Source organism: Lycorma delicatula, chromosome 2 (assembly GCF_047948215.1).
Source record: "Lycorma delicatula isolate Av1 chromosome 2, ASM4794821v1, whole genome shotgun sequence".
NCBI classification, from domain to species: domain Eukaryota; kingdom Metazoa; phylum Arthropoda; class Insecta; order Hemiptera; family Fulgoridae; genus Lycorma; species Lycorma delicatula.
Genome location: NC_134456.1, coordinates 93,810,564 through 93,832,428, shown reverse-complemented (window position 1 = coordinate 93,832,428; position 21,865 = coordinate 93,810,564). Strand labels below are relative to the sequence as shown.

The following is a 21,865-nucleotide window of genomic DNA, read 5'->3' as shown; positions in this document are numbered from 1 at the left end:
TTATGATTTTTTCTGTAAACCCTTATAATCACAAAAATAGGTGTGCACCAAAACAGAAATGACCACCTCAGGTAAACTGCTTAAATAAAAAATAAAAAAATAAATAGTTTTAAGGTACTGAGTTATGTAGGAAACAAGTGGGTAAATTTCATTTTTTTTGAATTGGTCAAGCAACCAGCTTGTTTTTTTGGGTCATGTCAAATGGACTAACCCTGTACAAAAAGTAGGATGGCTTTATCAGGATATTAACCTTAGATTACCATACTTTATTGCATTCCTCTCTTGAGATATTAAACACAAAAACATTCTTTAGATTAAGAATTTTATTAATGTTTGGAGACAAGAGTGCAAGTGTCTCCTTAACAATTATTGTTAGTCAGTGATTTGCAGTATCTGGGGAAACAGTGCTAATGATAATGCAAATAAAGCAATTTTATTTTTTAGTAAATCTTCCCCATAATCAATGAAAATCAACAATTCTGTTTAGTATTTTATTTTCATGATCCCTTTACTAATTAAATTTTTTCAATTCTGAACAAAATGAGGGACTTGTACAACTCAAAGAACAGTTCTGCATTCAAAGTAAGCAATTTCAAGTAATAAACTCACAGCATGATTCTGAAAAAAATTCTTTGGCTCTAAAATGAATAAAGAGATAATAAAAATACACTAATGGAGTACAGATGTTGTTTTTCTTTTCTTCATAAAACATATGCGTACTATCTCATAAAATAATTTATTAAATTAAATTTACATATTCTATGTAACCAAACACATTTTTATAATAAATTATTAATCCACAGACATTCATAAGAGCCAAAAACAAATACTGATTTAAAATAAAGAAGTACATTTTCTATTCCAGTATAAAAATTTGCTAATGAAATATGGTTTGTGAATTGTCAAGTTCAATCACAGAGTTTGAAATTCTATATATATTTATGTTGCCTCGCAATGAGCTGTAGAGCCCAATAAGTGTTTGGCAGAAAGGTAAATGTAATTTTGTTTATCCAAGTATTCCTACATCAGAAGATTTTCTTAAGCTCTCTTTTCTAACGGAATAATTGAAATTGTTTCCCATTGCCTTATTCAGTGAGCTGAATATGACTTGCATAACAACATTAAAAGCCCACAGAAATGCAGGTATTATTCTGCCATAAAAGTGACAATTTCATTTCGTTCACAACAGGAATTGGCTGTGTAATGAGCATCATTAATCTTTGAGAAAGCAACTCTGAATGGTGCCTCTTGCATCATCTCAGGTGCTTTAAGTATGTCAGTCATAATAAAAAACAAGAAAGATAGAGTAAAACAACAAATTAATTATGTCCTTCTATTATGAAACAAGTATTATGGATTCTCTCAACTCAAAAGGCAGATTGAATATATGAGTTTATTTGGTAAAAAAAAAATATGCAAAATATTTAAATCCCAATTGTCAGAACTTTTTTTTTGTTGTGTTGGTACACTTGTTCTCAAGGTATGTTTATATTGGGAGCCATATTGTATGTTTAGTTTATTGTTGGCTGTCAAAAAGGTTACATTTGTTTTGGTATGGTCGACGATTTTTAACTTGTGGAAAACATAGAATAAAGAATTTGCTTTACGAGCACTGCATTGGAAATGTTGAATGTTGTTTCTGGAAATTCTTCTACGAATAAAACAAGCATTTAGAAGTTGTAAAATGTTTCCAAGAAGGCCATGAAGACGAACATGATGAACACCCTGGACGTCTCAGGCACATAACAATATGTGATGTCAAAAAAGTGAAGAAAATGATTATGGACAACTGCCGAATCAGTATCAGAAAGTCAATAAGGATTACTACCTGGAAGTTCTACGCTGTTTGCGTGAAGCATTCAGAAGAAAATACCCAAATTTATGACAAAACAATTCATGCAAATGCATCACGATAATGCACCTGCTCACACTTCACAGTTCATGAATTTTTAGCTAAAAACATCGTTATTATGCCTCATCCTCATTATTCATTAGACATAGCCCCCTGTGACTTCTTCCTACTTCCCAAGCTAAAAAGAACTATGAAGAAGGACAATGCTTTGTCAACAATGAGGAGAAAGACAGAATCGCTGAAGGAGCTAAATACTATATTGAAATTTGTGTTCCAGAGCAACTTCAAAGATTAAAAAAGTGCTGGAACAAACGTATTATATCTGAAATGGAGTACTTTTAAGGTGACAAAATCAATACTGATAAATAAATGATTTTCTGAGAAAAACTAAAATTCCACGAATTTTTTTTATCAAACTTCATATATATATATATATATATATATTACTGAAATTAATGTTTTTAAGATTCATATTATTCCTCTGTACTGTTAAATTAAATTTAAGTTTTATTAAATATTATAAACATTTGAATTTTATTAATTTGCGACAAAATCATACATAAGTATGTTTTAATGTAATTATAGAATTTATTAACTTAAGATGTGCGATCCCATGAAAATCTATACTTGGAATTATTAATTTAACTTATCTACTTAATGTGATTTGGTGGTTTATATTTCATTTCATATTATATATATAATACTTATGAACTAGTTTACTGTATGAATAGAAAGAAAGGATCTCTAAACAGTTTCAGGAAGAATTGACTGAAGACTGAATAAACAGTTATGATATAAGAATTAAATCAATATCAATTCCTCAATTTGGGTTATATAAGTCCAAGTTTCACTATCCAAAACGTAAATTTTATAAAAAAAAAGCTGTCAACGACTAACACCTGTGACATTCTGAATCCCAAACAAATCGGTGCTAGGTCTTATACTGGGAAATCTCCTTAAGTGACCATTCCCAGTTCCAGACGATTTTGGTCTCTTGCAGAAAGTCATCTTAAGAGTACATGATTGTCGGTGTGAATGTAATAATTTTGTGAAGGCGTGACAGAAAAATTGTTGTTAAAGTAAATTAAGATCTAAAAAAAACTGTAATTATAACTATAGCAGAAATTCCTTTCATTAAATTTACACATATTTAGTCAAAGCAACACACATATTATTGTAATATAACACATATAACAGATGACAATAATGGGAAAAAAACATTAATAAAAAGGTGAAACAGAATCTCAGAACACGTTAATAGTTTTTGTAAAACAGAAATAAATATTTTCGTTAATTTTGGGTGACATGGGGTGATGCAAAATTAGCCAGCACTTTCTTCTGTATTGTTTCTTCATTGAATTTTTCAATCCAGTTAATGAAAATCGAGCCCATCATCCAACCCTTTTACTCTTAGTTCAGACAAACTGACATTTTTTAAACATCTTGGCTGCAGTGAATTGTTTGTTATTAATAAAGGTCTTTTTCTCCTATAGCATTGATCACAACATCACTGTTATTCTTGTTTTACTTTTTTACTACCATACACATTATTAGTGCCTTTGGAAGTCAGTGACTTAAGACAGTAAAATTCAAATAAATAAAAAAAAAATACTGTTTAGTCAACATTGTAATGTCCTCGAGACTGTAGTCTTGTTGTCAATGGAAACTGTTGCAACCACTGCCACAATGTTTTCATTGATGGATTTACTTTCACCAGAAATGTTTTTTAAAACAGTATTGATTGCCTCAGTTTACAGAATTTTTCCAACCAACCACTGCTTCTAATAAATGGCTCAATTTGGAATTGTTCATATTTGTTCCTTTTCTTGTTGAAGTTTACCACTGGTAAGTAATTTTCATGCAGGACACGTTCAAACCAAGCCAAAGTTAAATCATTCATTTTGTACAATTGAAAAGTTTCCTTTTTTCTATTTTTATTAGCATTTTTAACCATTTTTCTTTTTCTTTTAAATTTTTTTTGGATTTGTAATTATCACAATCGTATTTTCTGCTAATTTTCTTTGTAACAGTCCATAGCCAGCATCTTCACTAACTTTTAATCGCATTTCTAAATTGAGTGTTTTGAATTCATTTTTTCTTATATTTCATTAACAAAATATTAAAAAAACTCTACAGTGACAACAATTACAAAAGAAAACACATGAAAACACCAATGCTAAATCAGTATATGTATGATTACACTTATAACTAAACTGATTGCAATAGTGACAAAATCATAACTGAAGTCTGTTGCAGACTAGCTGGAAGCGGACATAACAAAGTTTTAGTCTGCCTGTCTAACATTAGAATTGTGCATTCTATGACAATATAAACATACTAGGCACATGTGACTATAAAAATGAAAGAATAAGCAGAGTATTTTGTACATGATTTAATTGAATTTTCTTGTCATAATTTCTTAAATTCAATTAACTCCCTATTACAGAATTTAATTTATTTACTAACATTTATTTATTTATTATTTATTAACAGGGTTAATAGGGAGTACAAATTATTTGGGAAATACCAAACATTACAGAAGATTTCTTTCTCTATGCTATAAAACATTTACTTAAAAAGCAACATAAGTTTTTTTTTAATTTCATTTGCATGGAAACTCTGAGGTATCCATTTTGATCCAATTTATTTTGATTTCCAAAAAATGCTTTATTAAAAAAATGACTACTCACATTCAATAAAATAAAATCAAGAATATTAAACCTTTTGACTACCTGAATTGATCAGATTGGATTTTGTAAACACAATTATTAAAACTCTATTTCCAAGAATTTTTAAAATAAATGTATTTGAAATGTTTCATAAAATACTATAGTTTTAAATTTGATAAAAGTTTTTTATACTGTTAAAATTTAATTAATGTTAAATTAAAAATGTTATCAAGAGTATTTTGTTAACATGGCAAGTGCTATTCTGGTCCCAGGGAGCTAGAGGCAACATAACAATAACTGCAGCCAGCAAAATTTCCTGACTTCACCTGCCTGCGTTTCCTCTCTCTGGTCAGGGGAACAAAAGTATCGTATCAATGTGGCTCCAGTCTCCAGCACCCAGAATGTGATTATTAATGGTGCATGTTGAATTAAGATGAACTAAAAAGTGTATCCAACTAATTCCATACATTAAATATGCTTGGAAAAATGTTATGTTTGGGTAGTTCCTATCCTACAAGTAAGTAGCAGGTCAATTTTTCCTCACATTGGAGACCGAATGCCGGACTGCTGAGGAGTAATGAATTTCATAAATTGTATTGTAATGAAATTCAATTTTGATGACTATTAGCGCATTACTTTCATTAGTTCACTAATTTTTTGATTTCATAGTTTTTTTTTTAAATATATTTTAGGGAAGGGTACAACTATGAACTATAAAAGCAGAATGAAATATTTTACTTGTTATTGCAAAAACAAAATAAAAATTCAATCATTACAAATAAAAACTAGTATCATAAAAATTAATAATACTGTAATTATCCTAAAATAAAGATAATATTATGAAAACAATAAGCAATTAAAAAAATACTTGAAGTTTTCAGAATTATTTTTATTAGAGGAAGATGAAAAATTAGTATTTTAGTCCAGAAATCAGATTAAGACCAATTATTATTGACAAAAAATAATTACTATAACACTTGCAATAATATAATCCTAAACCAAAAATAAAAACTCAATAAGCAATGACTAATAAAACTTTGAGGTTTTCCGTTTTTTGGGTTAAAATTATTCTGCTTCTTGCTAGCCACTGTTTCCTTTAGATTTTGGTAGCAACCTCTGCATACATTTTATTTTGTCCCGGACCTTCTGGCTTGACATGTATGTGGCAAATGACTTGCCCAATTCTCTTGACAGCCAGTTCTGCAGGCTACGTTATTGTCCATATGAAGTAAACTCTTCGCTAAAATTTTGTTTAATTGTTATACTAAACTTTTATTACCCGGAATATCATCTTATAAATAATCCATGCATTAACTACTGCCATTCCATGAAGTAATTCAAATGCTACTTTCCTGTAATATTTCACTATTACACAAAAGAGAATGGTATGACAGACAACATTTGGTCATTAACATCTACCCCTTTTTCTGCCTTACTGTAATTTATTACACAACTTTGTTTTATCACTGCTTCACTTTTTTTTTATTTATCTTGCCAGTTTCAACTAAAGTGATGTCAAGACAATATACAGCAATTAACATCACAACTGCTCTTTTATCTTTCTCATTCTATTATCTTAATTTTATTTTTTTCTTGATCAATGATTTTACCACATTTTAAATTTTGTCTGATATTTTTAATTAGTGCGATTAATCGGTCAAAAACCCAGTAATCAGAATAAAAGACACATAATTGCCTCATATAAAAACAAACAGCCAGCCATATTCTTAGAAAATTTAGTTTAGTCCCTAAAACTAGCAAACACATAAGTAAGCAAAAACAAACAAATAAAATGATCCAGACCTGGGTGGTAGGAACCGCACTTTACTAATAATTCATAACCATAGTGCGCCTCATGATCCTGAAGACCAGAATGTGTGTATAAAAAAAGTAAGAATAAAAAATACGTTAAGATTGCAATAATTTAATAATAAAAATCAAAACACTAAAATATATGCACCACAATGGGAGAAGTTTTGACCATTTATAACTGCACAAAACTGAAGACGAATTCCAGCTCCCAGGGATCAGAATAATACCCAAGAAGATTAGAAAAACTTAATCCACAGCTAACATGTTATGTTTTACTATTACTAAAATAAAAGTCTTTTAAAATTTATTGTGCTTTAAAAAAAGATGACCTTCATTTTTCAAGGAAAGGAAGAAAATAACGTCTTACTCAGTCAGCTTATAGAGCTGTAGTAAACAAACTGCACATACCAATGTTCAGGCAGCCGATTCACAAGCATCTCCTGTAAATCCTGTTGCACATAAATGAAACTACGCAACTAATATTCAGTAACCATGTGCTATTATATTTTACAAAAATTATACATATATTTAAACTTAAATAAATAAAGACATGTTAAATGATCAGCAAATAACTCTTATGTTGTCTGGCACAGAGTGATAACCCAAGAGTATTTTTATTTTGTTCATTAAAATTGTTTATTGTTATATAGTTATTAAATTGTCAATTGTTTGCTAAAAGGAAAAGCATTATCTACGATAACCAAATTATTTTCAATAGGGGATAAGGTAAACACTCTACTAAACAATTTCTCAAAAAATAAAATTCCCGTACTTTTTTATGAATCGCATTTTTATTGAAATTGCCAACTTTTTTCAACTGGCCTGCAGGGTTTTTTTCTCTTAGGAGACCATAATTCATTAGTAGATTCATACTCGCAAATCAGTCAGGTTTTTTTTTGGAGGATATCAAAAATCATGTACTATTATCAGCTGAACTGGAATTAGACAAGGGTCAAAATAATGGTATAACTCAAGTTGTACAGATAAATTTAGGTATACACTACTCATGTTTCAGTAAATTAAAAAAAAAAACTGCATTACAATACTTTTAAACATTTTTATACATAAATTACAGATACATAAAAATTGAATACGAGAACAAAAAAGTGATCATAAAGATAAAGGGTTATAATAGAACTGAAAAGATATAATATAAACGTTTGATTACATTACTACTCTATATGACTATATACGGTGACTAAATGATATACTTTTTTGAATAATGATTAATAGTGTTGTTTATACATATGGCTGCATTGTGAATCGACACTGACACTAACATGGGACATGACTTAGCAGAATCATGAAGAACTCACGCACACATTTGTTTATTTTCACTCTAAGCTAACTGAATACAGTGCAAATAATAATAATTTAGAGAATTAAAAAAAATAAAAACCATTTTTTACATTTTTTCCTTTACATGTTTTGTTTATAATTTTTTTTCATAGCATGATTATTATTAAATTTAATGACCACTAACTTTTAATATGATTCTGTCTGTTATTAAAATTAACTGATTTAGGTTATTAGGTAAATTTCATTAAGAAACCTACCTATTGTAATGGGTACCATGATTCGACTTCTGGAAATTTTCAACAAATCTTTGCATTTCACATCTTCCAGACACCAAAACCAAGTCAGTTCAAACGTTTATATGTGCATTAATATATATTTCACTTTCTTTTGGACATGATAACTTGACGTAATTTTGCGTCAATCACTTTCAAATTGAAACATAGAATATAACAACCCAAAATTTCGGTCGAGTTCATTAATGGGCAAAATCAGACCATGGAGGTGGAAATGGAAGGGTCTTTTTCGAAAAAACAAAATAGAAAGTTATATGCTATAATTTTCTTATTAAGTAAAACATGAAACTCGTTTAAAGTTCCTACTATTCTTTGGATAAGGGCCTAAAATTTCTCTAAGTCTATTGATATCACCAACCATTTGTCCAGTGGGTGGAAAAAATGGGGATTTTAAGACAAAAAAATCATACCTTCTTTAATAGGCACAGTATTGAAACTGTTTAAAGTGGTCATTAGCCCGCTAAACATTACCTAAAACTTTTGTCTGAAACAATTTTTGATATGACCAACCCTTACGGCAAGGGTTGACAAAAATGTTGCTGGAATTGTAAGAACATGGGGCTTGTCGTATGCTTAACATTTAAAACTTTTTTTCACATGTAACCATTGTCGTATTGAGTAAATTGAAGTTAAGGTGGAATTCCTTTAAGGTGGAAATATTTTTTATACCCCACTTAGCACTGGTGAAATCTACCTTCGCCTTCCGGTGTGCCGAAAGGGATTTTCTTTTTTAATATATCCCTACATGAACATAATAATCATAGAATCCACTAAAATAGCGATAACATTTTTTATACAAAAAGCTTGGCATGCATTTACACACATTATAATTAGTTAAACAATGAAATGATAGATGAAGAATGATGAACTAGTTAAAAACTGAATCATATGATTAGTTTATAAAGTAAAGCAAGTTCAGTACAATACAAACTGGCCTAATTCCTTCAGATTTTTTTCTTTTATTATTTTTATATTAACGCCACCATTATTTTACTTCAATGAAGTGTATAATTTATAATGATAAATAACAAAAAAAGTCTATACAGAAAAAAATAACTGCATCAGTTTTTTTAAATATGCTAATAAAATGTCTTTTTTAAACACACTTACCTTCATAATTTAAAAAAAGCTGACAACAAAGTTTTTATACTTCCTGGTATTGGTTATTTATTTTTAAATTATAGAATTATAAAATTCAAAAAATCAATATTTTCAAACTTTAATCAATCTCCCTACTGAAATATTGTCCCCAGTACTTTGGAGGCAATATTTACAAAAAACACATATAATATAAAAATATATTGGGAATTATACCAAAATAAATATAAATGTCAGGTTAACAGCTTTTTGTTATGAACATAAAACCATAATGCAAAAAAAATTCATTATGCTAAAATAGCAATATGAAAATATTAATAAAAGAAGAGTTAGAAAATCAGCTAAAAAAATAGAACATCCATACCATAATTTTTTGTTTTTTCCAAAAGAAAAGTCTGAACAAAAAAAAGGTAAAAAAATTTTCTTTTACAACACATTCAATATTAACAAAATATTCATTTTTCTGTGTTTTTAACAATGAAAAAATGCAATTGCCATTTTTAATTGTTCACAAAATAATAAAACCAACAATACATAACACTATTAAAAATACAAACCGATTGAATTAGCATAAACAGAGTTCTACTCAAGTAAAACAAAAGAACATATTTTATGAAAAGACGTTTTATAATTGGATATTTGTATTTTATCTAATACCAAAGAAAACTGTTAAGAAAAGACTGTCAATTTTTGTTATTTATTTAAAAATTTTCTTCATTACCTTACTTACAATAGTACCAAAAAATCTACCCAAATTTAAAACACTAACTATTCATAAATAGACTCTTAAATCAAACTATTAAAAATATACTAATTTAAACAGATTTATAAATATATTGTGGAAAATTATATCTAAGATAAATTCATATAAATACTACTAACAAAAAAATTTACTAAAAATATTATTGAGAAGGTAAGAGTGAAAGCAGCTTATGTAATTTTGTGAGAACATGTTTTTTTGGATTTAAAAGAAACATGCTTAACAGAGGTTGCTTTTAACAGTACCTGTAGTGAATTAATATTTAAATAGTAATGGTGATTATAAGTTCTCATAGGCCTCTGAAGAAATTAAGTAAAAAGGATATTTCTTTATATTGGAGCCACACTGTTTTAAGATAACTATTTCCGGCTGAAGATATTAAAAAGGTTGCCTGCAGATAGCGGTTTATAAATTTAATGAAGTAATACTGACATTTAATATCTAGCATTTACAGACAAAACATGATACTGCACCTAAGTTAATATTCTGGACAAGAACAGAGACAATCAAAGACCAACCGAGATTTTAATAAACCTCCTCTATGATAAACTAATATGAAAGAAATAAAGTGTGTGTAATTTCACTGTAAAAATCAATCGGCCCCTGTTTTTCTTTTATTTCAATTATTCTCTAAAAAGTAGAGCTCTCATTTTTTTAGATTAAATAAATTCAAGAATAAAAGTTAACATTAAAAAACTGAACTAAAGTGAACATTAAAATAAAGTACAAAATGTACATGTCAACTGGAAATTGGTTACGAAAGGTTTATTTAGTGCTAAATTCCACTGAAAAAATGAACAATGGAAAAGAAAGGATAACAAAGTATTCTTACTTTGTTATCCTTTCTTTTCCATTTTCTTAGGGTAGTAAAGAAAGGTTTCTACCTTTCTTTACTACCCTAGGACATTTAAATAAAATATAACATATTCCCAGCTGAATTTAAAAAATAAATGCTTTCTTTTTTTTTAAATAAACAATAATGAAAATGAGAAAGATTATTAAAATGAAATGCTTAATTTTGAGACAATTCAAGTTAAAATTGGCTGCCATTTTAAAACTGGAAATTTTAATAAAGAATGTCATATGTACAACACTCTACCTAATATATATACCACGGAACCTTACTTCAAACAATTATAAAAATAAACAGGTAAAATGCCAAAATGCTGATAAAAACACTTCACGCAATCAATTATGCTGTGTTGCAATTGCATTGAAGTTGAAGAATACAGTGTAACTTTTAGGTTTTTGCTTTGAAATCCATTGAAACAATAGGTAAAAATTTAAAATTGCTCAGCAAAAATTATTCATTGCAATCATCCTATTTTGTTAATACATGCACTCAAAATTTTGAAGGTAGACATACATTAAATAAAGGTAAAATAATAAAATTTATTAACAAATAATAAATACAAGTGTAAAATAATGTACAGTATACAGACAGACTTAAACTGTATGAAGCCAGCATGTGGCAGATTTTACTTGAAGATGGAATACACAACTCATAACACATCAAGAGAATATACTACATGAAAAGTATGACAACCACATTAATATTTTTACAGTTGAATGATTAAAACAAACAATTGTTAAACAAATTATTGATGTGTAATGAAGGTAGTCTTCACTTAACAGTTTTTATTAAAACACAGAACTTCTGTTAATGGTCTTTCCACAAAAAACACATATTTCACGAGACCACTTCACTTCACACAATTCTAAAGTTAAGTTACAGTGTATGATATCTTCTTTTGAAATTATTGGATCTTAGGGTTTTGAAAAGGGCCACAATGACTGTCAGTAGTCCGTATCCCTTAATTTGCCCATCATCCTGTAAATAAACATTTTCCCCCAATAAAATGAAATATAAGCCACATCAAATCAGCTTCCTTGACTGATTCCAAAAAAGTTTTTCCTAACATGGAATATAACAAAGCCGGCAAGGTACATGGTCTTTCAGAAAGCATTTTCTTCCTCTGACAATATTTGGAAGCTTCTATTAGTCAGAGCACCAGTACGGAACCCACACAAGTAAAATTATGTAATTCCTAAAAAAATGCTGCAAAGAATGAATGGATGTACTATACCAGTGTTTCTCGACCTAAGGGTTGTGAAATTAGCTGATAACTTTACACGTAAACTATAATGAAATCATTTTATGAGAAAAAATCATTTATTATGAGTATAACATTTTATGTAAATTAAGTAGCATGTAGAGAAAGTAAATTAATGAGGTGGTTGCATTTATTTTTCATTTAAATATTTCTTCATATGTGCAACTATGTTAGAAACACTCGCAAAAGAAAATTGTTTTTAAGTGATAAAAGATTAATTTTTAACTCAACCATAGACAAAAAACCCTTTTCACATAGGTAAGACGTGGTGAAAGGAATTAATATTTTCAATGTTTCTGTTACTAAATTTCCATATTCACTTCGACAAGCAAGCCAAAACTGTACTCGTAACATTTTATTGGCAGACATTTCAATGAGCTGGTCGTGAATCTCAACTGGTAACTTAGCAGCTGTAACAACGTTTTCACTAAATGGATTCAGTACCCATCTCTTCGAGAAATTATTTTTATCTTCTGGGAAATACTCTGCAAACTGAATTTTTAGCTCACGCAAACTCTTCTTCATGCTATCCAAATTGTGGTGAATAATAATGACCAATGTCTAATAATAACTTCTAGTGAAATTTTTCTGAATGTAGTTGCAACTGAGTGTGAACAATCAACATTTTTGCTTTGAAGGTGAATAATCCAGATATCTTAATGAAAGAATGAACTTTGCCTGTTGTAAGTAAAATGTTTTTATCACATCCTTGTAAATTCACATTCATCATTTAAATGCAAAAATACATCAACTAAGTAAGCTAACAGCAATGGATATTCATTATTCAATAAAAACAATGGAAAAGTATTTATCCTGGAAAAATATTGTCAATTCATCTCACAATTCCAATAAACTGGGTTAATACTTTTCCCTGTGATAACTATCTGACTTTTGTATGGATAAGAGATTGTTTTTCATCTATTTCATCGCATAGTTTAGCAAACAGCATATTCTGTAATGGTTGATTTTTAATAAAATTAACCATTTTTACAGATTTACAAAGAATTTGTTTGAGATTTTCTGGGATATTTTTTGTCAAAAGAGCATGTCCGTGAAGGAAGCAGTGCATCCATTCAGCCCTTGGTGTAACATGATTTTTTAATTTCTTCAGAAATCCACTGTTGTTTCCTGTTATCAGCTTTGTCCAATCACTATGCTATCAAAGCACCTAAATAGTTTTAATTAAGTTCATTTGGCTAGTGGTTGGTGGGGGTGGTGAAATACTCATTATATTCTTTTTACGTTTTTAGGGGGGTCATAGAGCTAAAAAGGTTGAGAATCACTGTACTATAACATAATTATTTTATGCACAGATCTGTTAATATGTAGAAAAATTAAGTAAACGGGAACATTTACTACTAATTAAATTTTTAAAACGGTCTGATTTATCAAAGCACTCTACACATGTAATATAAATAAGACTAATTTTCAAAATTTTATTAAAAAAATATTTAATACCAATAATTTTACATATTAATTTGAAATATGTATTCAATCTGATCATTATGCTTTTACGGTTTGATTTTTAAATAACGAATAGTTCAAAGAAAAAATTAGTTTTGAAGTGGAGTTGCTCTATCCCACAACCTCTAAACTTACCCCCTTCACTAATGTTAATATACAACCATGTGTGTTTTTACTTACTTAAATTACAATAATTTTTGTTTGATTTACAGATACCCCTTAAAATTTTAGTTACCTCAAGTGTTACAAATTTTTATGGTGCTTTTTCTTTGATTTAGTTTCTTTCTAATGCTTTTCAACTTTGTTTATAGATTCTTCTTGAATTTAGTTTTCTTGCAGATTCTTCCTGGAGTTTTATTTTAAATTTTAAAACTTTTAGCAGTTTTCTCTGTTGGTAACTCAAAAAGTTTTTTCTGACAAAAAAGTTTCATTCGATTAAATTTCTGCCAAGTTTTAGTTTTGAAGCAAAATTAAAAAGAACTACTTCAACCAGAAATTCCAACAGAAGAAATTTAAAAATACCATAGCAGTTGCTACGTAACTAGTAAAACATCGCTCAAGAAAAATTATATTTTTGTTTGTATTATAATTTTTAAATGTAATTCTAACACAATAAAGCTAGCCAATACTATTATAATACATTTTTAACAAAAGTAAAAAACAAATAATATAAAAAACTAAATTGTTTTTTGTATTGTAAACACAAATAAAATGCCAAAAGGTTGAGTTAAAACAGAACTTTTCTTTATTCAGTTAGCAATATTCATAGTAAACATTAAAAATATTTGGGAATCTTCATAACAAATTTTTCTCACTATAATACGAGTCCACACTAACTGCACACTATAACTGACACTTTTTTAACACACACAGTACAACAAAAAAATAAAAATAAAAAAACTTTGAATTTTGGTAACTAAAACATACTTTGTAAAAAAATATCAATTACATACAATTTTAGGTACAAGTTAATGATCTTCACATTTACCTAAGCATGCATTTTCTCTAATTCAAGTTTTTAATTAACCTTCTAAACCAGTGACACAACTGAGATAATATTTTTATAACATCCACTTTGAATAAAGTGTATTATAATCAATTTAAAAACTGTGCTATAAAATATAAAATTTAGATTCTATGATGATTTTCATTTAATTTGTAAAATTACAACTTTTACAACTTTTTTTATTACCATCTCTTAGATAATTTATGATGAGTTTAGCTGGAATTTAAACAGACATCACAACAGTTAAAAAAATATAATTTCCATCGAGACTATCTTGTTGAAAAATAAATTATACTTGCAGATAATTTATTTACTCCTAGACATAGGGTTGAACTCTTTTTTTTTTTTTAAGCGAAGTATGAATTTTAAGCATATGAAAAATGCAAAGCCTGACTGGATCTCAAAACCAACACCTTCAAGAGGTGAAAATCAAAAGCTCTGCTATGAATGAACACACACAGTTGCATTTTTTGTTTTAAAATATTCATGTAATACTGGCTTGATTATTCTAACAAAGATATGCTTTGAGAAAAGTAACAAAATAAAGAGAAAAATAGGGAATGTTTAGAAAGGTAAATGATTTTTTAGCACTAAAATTTCTGTTAACATATGTACTAGCAGAAGTTAACAGAAAACTACTTAATCAGACTGTGCTTATGAATACACAACACAAACATACCCACACACTTACACCTACTCAATTCACTATATATTTGATTCTTAAAATATATAACAAAACAGTAACAATACCTGCTAAAAAAGAAGCATAGAAAATGCAACATGAAAAACACACACATCAATGAACATTAAATTAACACATGAATGAATGATGTTGGTAATATGAAGATGCTGTTAATAGTTTGCAGACCTGCTAGCTAAAAGCCTGATATCAGCAAGCAACCTGGGAAGATTACATGCACTCTCAGAATTACCAGCTGATATTTGACTATAAACCAGCTTAATGACAATTTTCACAAAAAAGCATTCCATTCCAATCCAATTAAAGCTTTTCATTCAACAGCTAAAATATTCACTAGCAAAATGCATAAAATACACCAGGAAGATATCATTTTTTTATTTTTTCTTTATTTACCATGCTTCATCAACATTACCTAATTCCAACTAAATGACCTAATTCTATCTGAATTACCTAATTGATAAAAACAGAACTTCTGGTTACAAAATTAGATAATTATAATAGTTGTAAAGTTAAAGATGTCTTAACCAAAAACTTTGCAAAAAAATCTTCATAAAAATGAGAAAATTCATTTTTCTTAAGTATTAACAATTTCAGCATATCTTTATTTAAAACTATTCCATAAGAAAGCAATTATAACAAAAACAATAACCATAAAGAGTGCCCAAACTCTATACATGAGGAATGATTATTAATTTTCACTAAAACATTCACGATCACTGATGACCTCAGAAAACTAATACTACCAGAATGAATGCAAGAAGTCTTTTTATTTATTTATTTACATATATATAAATTAAAAAAACTTATTTTAAGCAACAAAACCCTTAATAAGTAAACTAAACAAATTTATTTCAAATTAACCTGTGTTTTTCACAGGAAATTAAACAGACAAAATTTGAAGTCTAGTGTATAATGGAAAATGAGCTACAAAAATGATTGAAAAATTTGATCCATGAACAGTGTGAGGGTAAAATAAAAGCATTAAAAAGGGGAAATATTAATAAAACCTTTTTAAAACAAGCAAAAATAATATCGTCATGTAGAAGGTAAAAGTTTTTGTCCAAACTTTGCAATAATGTTATTCTATGTAATGTTAACATCAACCACCTTACACAAACGTTAAACAAGTTTTTTTAATAAAATAAATTGTGACATTCCACAATAAATAAATGTTTAAGTTATTGCAACTGCAAGTATTGAATGAAGGTCAATGATGCACACAAGTACAATAGGTTAAGTATTAATGTACTTTGTATCATTTTTGCTATATTTCCCTTTTTACTTAACAAAGGAAGATATTTTTCCCAAGTTAACTGTTTAAATCAGAAGGTCAGTAAAATAAATAAACTGTTTCTCCATCATTTAAGTATGATAGAGAAGCATGCTGCAAGGAAAAAATATTTATATTACTAAAAATATTGAATCATTTGTTGAAACAATTTATTCAATATTCTTAAAGTTGAATATGTAGAGCTTTAACAACAATAAGAAAACTAAATGTTTCAACTCTCCAGTAATATCTGAAGATAAATACATTGTTATGAGAAAAGGGTATACCACATTGTATTCATCTGTTACATTTGTACACAGATAATAAAACTTCAGTATGGAAAAATAAGTTAATTACACTGGAGTTTTTGGAGATTATAATAAAACATAAAAATGTGATGTTATAGATAACAAAGTACTAACCTTTCATTTAAGGGTGGTACAATTTATAAAGACAAATATGATTCAGACAGGGTCAACAGTCTTTTGCATCATTATAAGTTTGTTTCAGAAAACAATAACGTGAATCGTTCGGTTTCAGCCATATGTCATCTTTTTTAAGAAAGCACTCAAATTATAAACTGAAAAATTTTTGTGTAATACAATCAGTAGAACTTAAAATATGAGATATGAGAAAGGCAATACCATCAATAATTTTATAAAATTTTAACTGTTCCCAAATAAAAGGCAAGCCATAGATACTAACTTTCAAATAGCATAAAAGAGTTAAAGTTATGGGATTATGGCACTATTATGTCTACCATGACAGTAAATAAAGGTAAACATAATCTAAATGAAATTGACTTTTAAATAAGGTACGCGATAAAAAGATTTCTGACAATCCACACGTTTTAAAAGAATATGATAGAAAAGGAAAAAACAGAGGATCAATTTAATTTATAATGGTAACAAACCAAGATATGACAGGGTGTAATGCCTACGACAAGAATAAAACAATAAATAATGGCATCTTAAGAACGAATGAATTTCCTTTTGTTTATAAATCTAAAGAGGATATAATGAGCAATAATAAAATTAAACTACGATATACAAATGACAATAACAAAGCGGATAGGTCCAGGGCATACTAGATACTATTACAACTTGATAATTTAACATTTATAACATATCACAAATTAGCATTCTTAAAACAAGGAGGTAAAAAGTTGACAAAATATTATTGATTAAACTAACTTTTTGTAAACAAATTCCTACAATTAGCCAAATGGGAACCCCGCTGGACAAAAACTAATGGGGAAAAAACCACTGATGTCAAATTAAAAAAAATAAATATATATTTACATAAAGCTGGCAACCTTATAAATCTACTCAAAGTATTTATACTAATACTCAAACAACCTACACAAAATTAATCTAAAGAGGGGATTGCATAAATGTATGATCTATTTACAATCCATTACAAATTGTTTTTTTCTGTTAGAACATATTTTTGCATTTTAACAAAATAATCTATCAGCAGAAGATTTTAAAACACTCCAGAAAATCACAATAGTTTAAGATAGAGTTAAATAATGGACAAAAACTACTCTTCACCCTTACAAAATCAAAATTATAAAACGGGATGTGAAAATATAAAAAAGTAACTTTTCCAATAAATTTTACATGAATTAATTATACGTTAAATTATTTACTTGTTCAACAGATACAACAAAACAGTATATATGAATTTACTGATTTAACAATTTTTCTAGAATAACACAAAATTGATTTCAATTATTTATATAGAATTTTTCATAGATACTAGCTTACCACATTTAATTAATTAAAATGAACTTATTAATTAATACTAATACTGACAGAAAATATTAAATTACAATTCTTTAAGGTCAAGTATACATTTTAAAATAGATATAAATGGATTTTTTTTTTAACATTTATCTTACAAAACATAGTAACATTATCAACATGTAATCTGATAGTAATAAAAAATGTATATTTATACAGCTTAAATTGTTGTTTTATTAGTTTTTAATAATATACTTAGTTAATATTTAAAAATTCAAAATTAACTGTCCAAAATCAGTAACAGTGAAAAATTTATTATCTTTATTATGGCAAACAGGTTTTACATTCTTTTCTTTAATAACGGACATTAAGAATTCTATACAATTAAATGAACTCACATATAAGAATACCTAAGTTATTCTATAACTTAAGAAAATATTATATTTTAAATTAAGATACAATCAAAAAACAACTTCCATCAATGTTCATTATTTAATGATAAATAAAATATGAAGTTCAATAAAACTTATGTGTACATAAAACAATGTTATCATTCAATTTTCCCAGAAGTACCAAACAAAACTGTCTCAACTTACAGTAGATTGTAGCATGATAACAATATAAACACTCATTACAAGATATTGTATACAGTTGCAATCATACAAATTACATTTGTTTACCGATCAAATATCTTTGCTACCACTGTTTTCTAACATTTTTCAAGCCATTAGACAATTTCATCTGTAATTCAAGTTTCAAATTTAATCAAATTCATAAATACTAGAGTTGTTGGTTTGTATGTATTTATGAAGTCTCAACATGCACATATGCAAGAATTGAATAATGTATATTAATGTAAAATAATAATTTTTTTTTAAATAGTTTAATGTAAAATAATAATTTTTTATTTTATTGATGAACAATAGTGAACTACATCAGAATTCATTACGCAGTAAAAAATTAGAACTTATCCTATGTACAAATTGCCTTTAGCCAAAAATTATAAGACGAACATGGAAAAAAGGAAAGGAAGGCCAAGAAGAACTAAAAACCTACAACATTAAAGAAGGCAAGTACAAAAAAGGAAATTAAGGAAGATGCGCAGGGCCAAGAAATATGGAAGGCATTAAATCTATACCTATCAAAATGCAGATTAAAAAAACACTAAGTATATATATGTACTCCTCAATTGGTTTAAAGACTAAGCTGAAAAAAAAGCATGGGAAATTGTCAAAAAAATCATGCTTTTAAACGTAATACAGCTACCTAAAAAAGCAACAACAAATACAACTTATTAAACAGAAAAAGAAAATCAATGAAATTTTACATATCACACAACTCACCTTCTAATTTAAGATCACTAATAGCTTGATCCTTTCTTTCTAACTGTTCACCTAATCTAGCTGCTGCACTCAAGCCTTCTTTAGCTTCTCCCAACTGGATCTTAAAAAATTAATACAACAGACTACATTAAAATACAATTTTTAATTACATGTACAATTTTTTTTAGTAGAAAACTATTAAAAAATATTTACAGAAAGATCAAACTGATAAATTATATTACAACACAACTTCATGAAGATTTGGTCAATGAAATCTGCTTAGTCATACAGTAACATACAAATGTTATTAAACAAAAACTTTAGCAAAAAACCATACCTGCAAAAATAGTGAATATCTAGTAATTAACATGTCTTTCTTCATTCTAAATCACTTCACATACGTCATTTGGCATAGATTCAAATGTATAACACATTTTTTTTTTTTTTTTCATCATAAAGCATACCAATGTTATTACTTTAATGAAATCAATTTTTATGGTACAATACATTTCTCAGTTGTTTTTTTGACTACTGTCTAAAGGTTTTCAATTGGGTTTAAGTCTGGAAAGCTGCCTGGCCACAGGAAAACTTAAATATTTTTTTCTTTGAAAAATTTTTCCACTTTTTTGGCAGTATGGCATGGTGCCGAATCTTGTTTGAACACTCTGTTGCCGTGTGAGAATGTCGTTTTGAAGTTGTGTCACAACCCTTTCCTTCATTTTGATATATCCATCACTTTTAACATACCATCTAGTGGAAGTAATGAACAAAAGCCTTCACATGTGAAACAAACCCAAAATATGTTTTTGGAGATTTCAAGATTCTTGAAAACGAGCCAGTGATGTATTTTTTATCTCATGCTTTTCTAATGTATGGAACCCTTCATTCCTCACATACAAATGGGACTAGTCGGATAACAGAACATTTTTCCAGTCTGGTTAAGTTAGGACATGCTTTGGCTCAAACAGCCTTTTTTTGCAACAATGCTGATATTAAAAGCTGCTTTATAGCTGGCTGACAAGCTTTCCATCCAGCTGCAAGAAGTCAGCGTAAACAGTTATCACACGTAAATCTGTTCCACTGGCTGCAAATTTTCAATTTAAGTCCACAGCAGATAACTTTGAATTGAGTTTACTTTTTCTCACTAATAAATGATCTGTGTTTGAAATGTTTTTCTTTTATGGCCACCTTTGCCTTTCCTTTGAAGTGAAAAGGAACCAGTTTTTTAAATTATTTTAAAATCGTATTCATTGACCCTAGTCCAACACCACATTGACAAATACACTATTTGTAGTGTCATACTGGTATGATCAGAAAGAAAAATAATTTTCTAATGCTTTACTGAAGTTGTGTCCATTATTATATATTCAAGACACACCCAATTATCTGCATCAAGCAAAAAGCATTTTATACAATAATTTTATTATTTATAATTTATAATAAATAAATAAAAACTATTATATCACGATATCAATAGCATACCTGCAAAGATTTAATTTCATCTTTCAAATTTTCATTTTTTTGATGAGCTTGATATAGGCTTTGCTTAATGCGTTCTGTTTCAGACAATATATCTCTTTCTTTATCTGTAAAATATGAAATGTCAGATTCAAACAAAAAATTGTAGCTTAAAAATAAACAATAAAATACAATAGCAGACCAATTTTCTAAGTTATATAAATAAACTTTTATTCTGCATACCAATAATCTTACTACCATCAATAACAATATATGTCACTAATTTTGTTACATGAGAGCTGCATTTAGTCATAAATTACAATTTCAACCTACGTTTACAATTTTTCATAACATTATGTTAAATATGGAATAAAAAATTTAATTTTTCTTTAGAAAACCAGTATAACAGATGGCTTTTGTGCAAAATCAGTTTTTTAATGCAATTTAATTCTGGAGTGCTCTTCAGAATTAACCTAAGTGCTGATAGCATCAAAAACCAAATTACACTAAACATTTGGTAAGTATCAAACAAAAAAGTAAACTATGAAAGTAACCCATTTAACACCATTAACATTTAGTTAATAATAAAAAGTAACTACAGAACTACATATATAATCAACAAAATAAGTAAACAAACAACCTCTCTGAAACTGTTCTAGTACAATTTGCAAGTTTGTTAGAGCTGCAGCTTGTTTTTGGATTCTATCTTCAGAAGCAGATAACTGTGACTGAATTTTATCTCTTTGTTCTGCCATTAGTCTTGCCTGTGCCTGTAACGTTTCAACTTGCTGGTTGGCTCTTATACTGTTAACAGAAAAACAAAAATTAGGTTTTTGTACTGAAATAGATTTAAAACCACAAATATTTTAATGAATGTGAATGACTCTTATACTTGAATATCTAAATCTCAATGACAACTCAATTTCCCTAACTGACTAGGCACTTTCAGCAATTCATATTAAAAAGTAAAAAAGAAAACTTAAATTTATCATATGATAAATTC

General features: G+C 28.0%; 1 protein-coding gene across 3 annotated transcripts in view; it reads right to left on the bottom strand.

The window, feature by feature from the left end:
- Positions 1–21,865, bottom strand: part of LOC142319004 (uncharacterized) — a 267,597-nt gene that overhangs the window by 29,253 nt on the left and 216,479 nt on the right. For all 3 annotated transcript variants that reach the window (XM_075355789.1, XM_075355790.1, XM_075355791.1), the window contains 3 exons: positions 21,503–21,666; positions 20,887–20,990; positions 19,426–19,525 (listed from right to left, as the gene is read on the bottom strand). In XM_075355789.1, the coding sequence (XP_075211904.1) occupies positions 19,426–19,525; positions 20,887–20,990; positions 21,503–21,666 (368 nt within the window). The remainder of the gene's footprint in view (positions 1–19,425; positions 19,526–20,886; positions 20,991–21,502; positions 21,667–21,865) is intronic.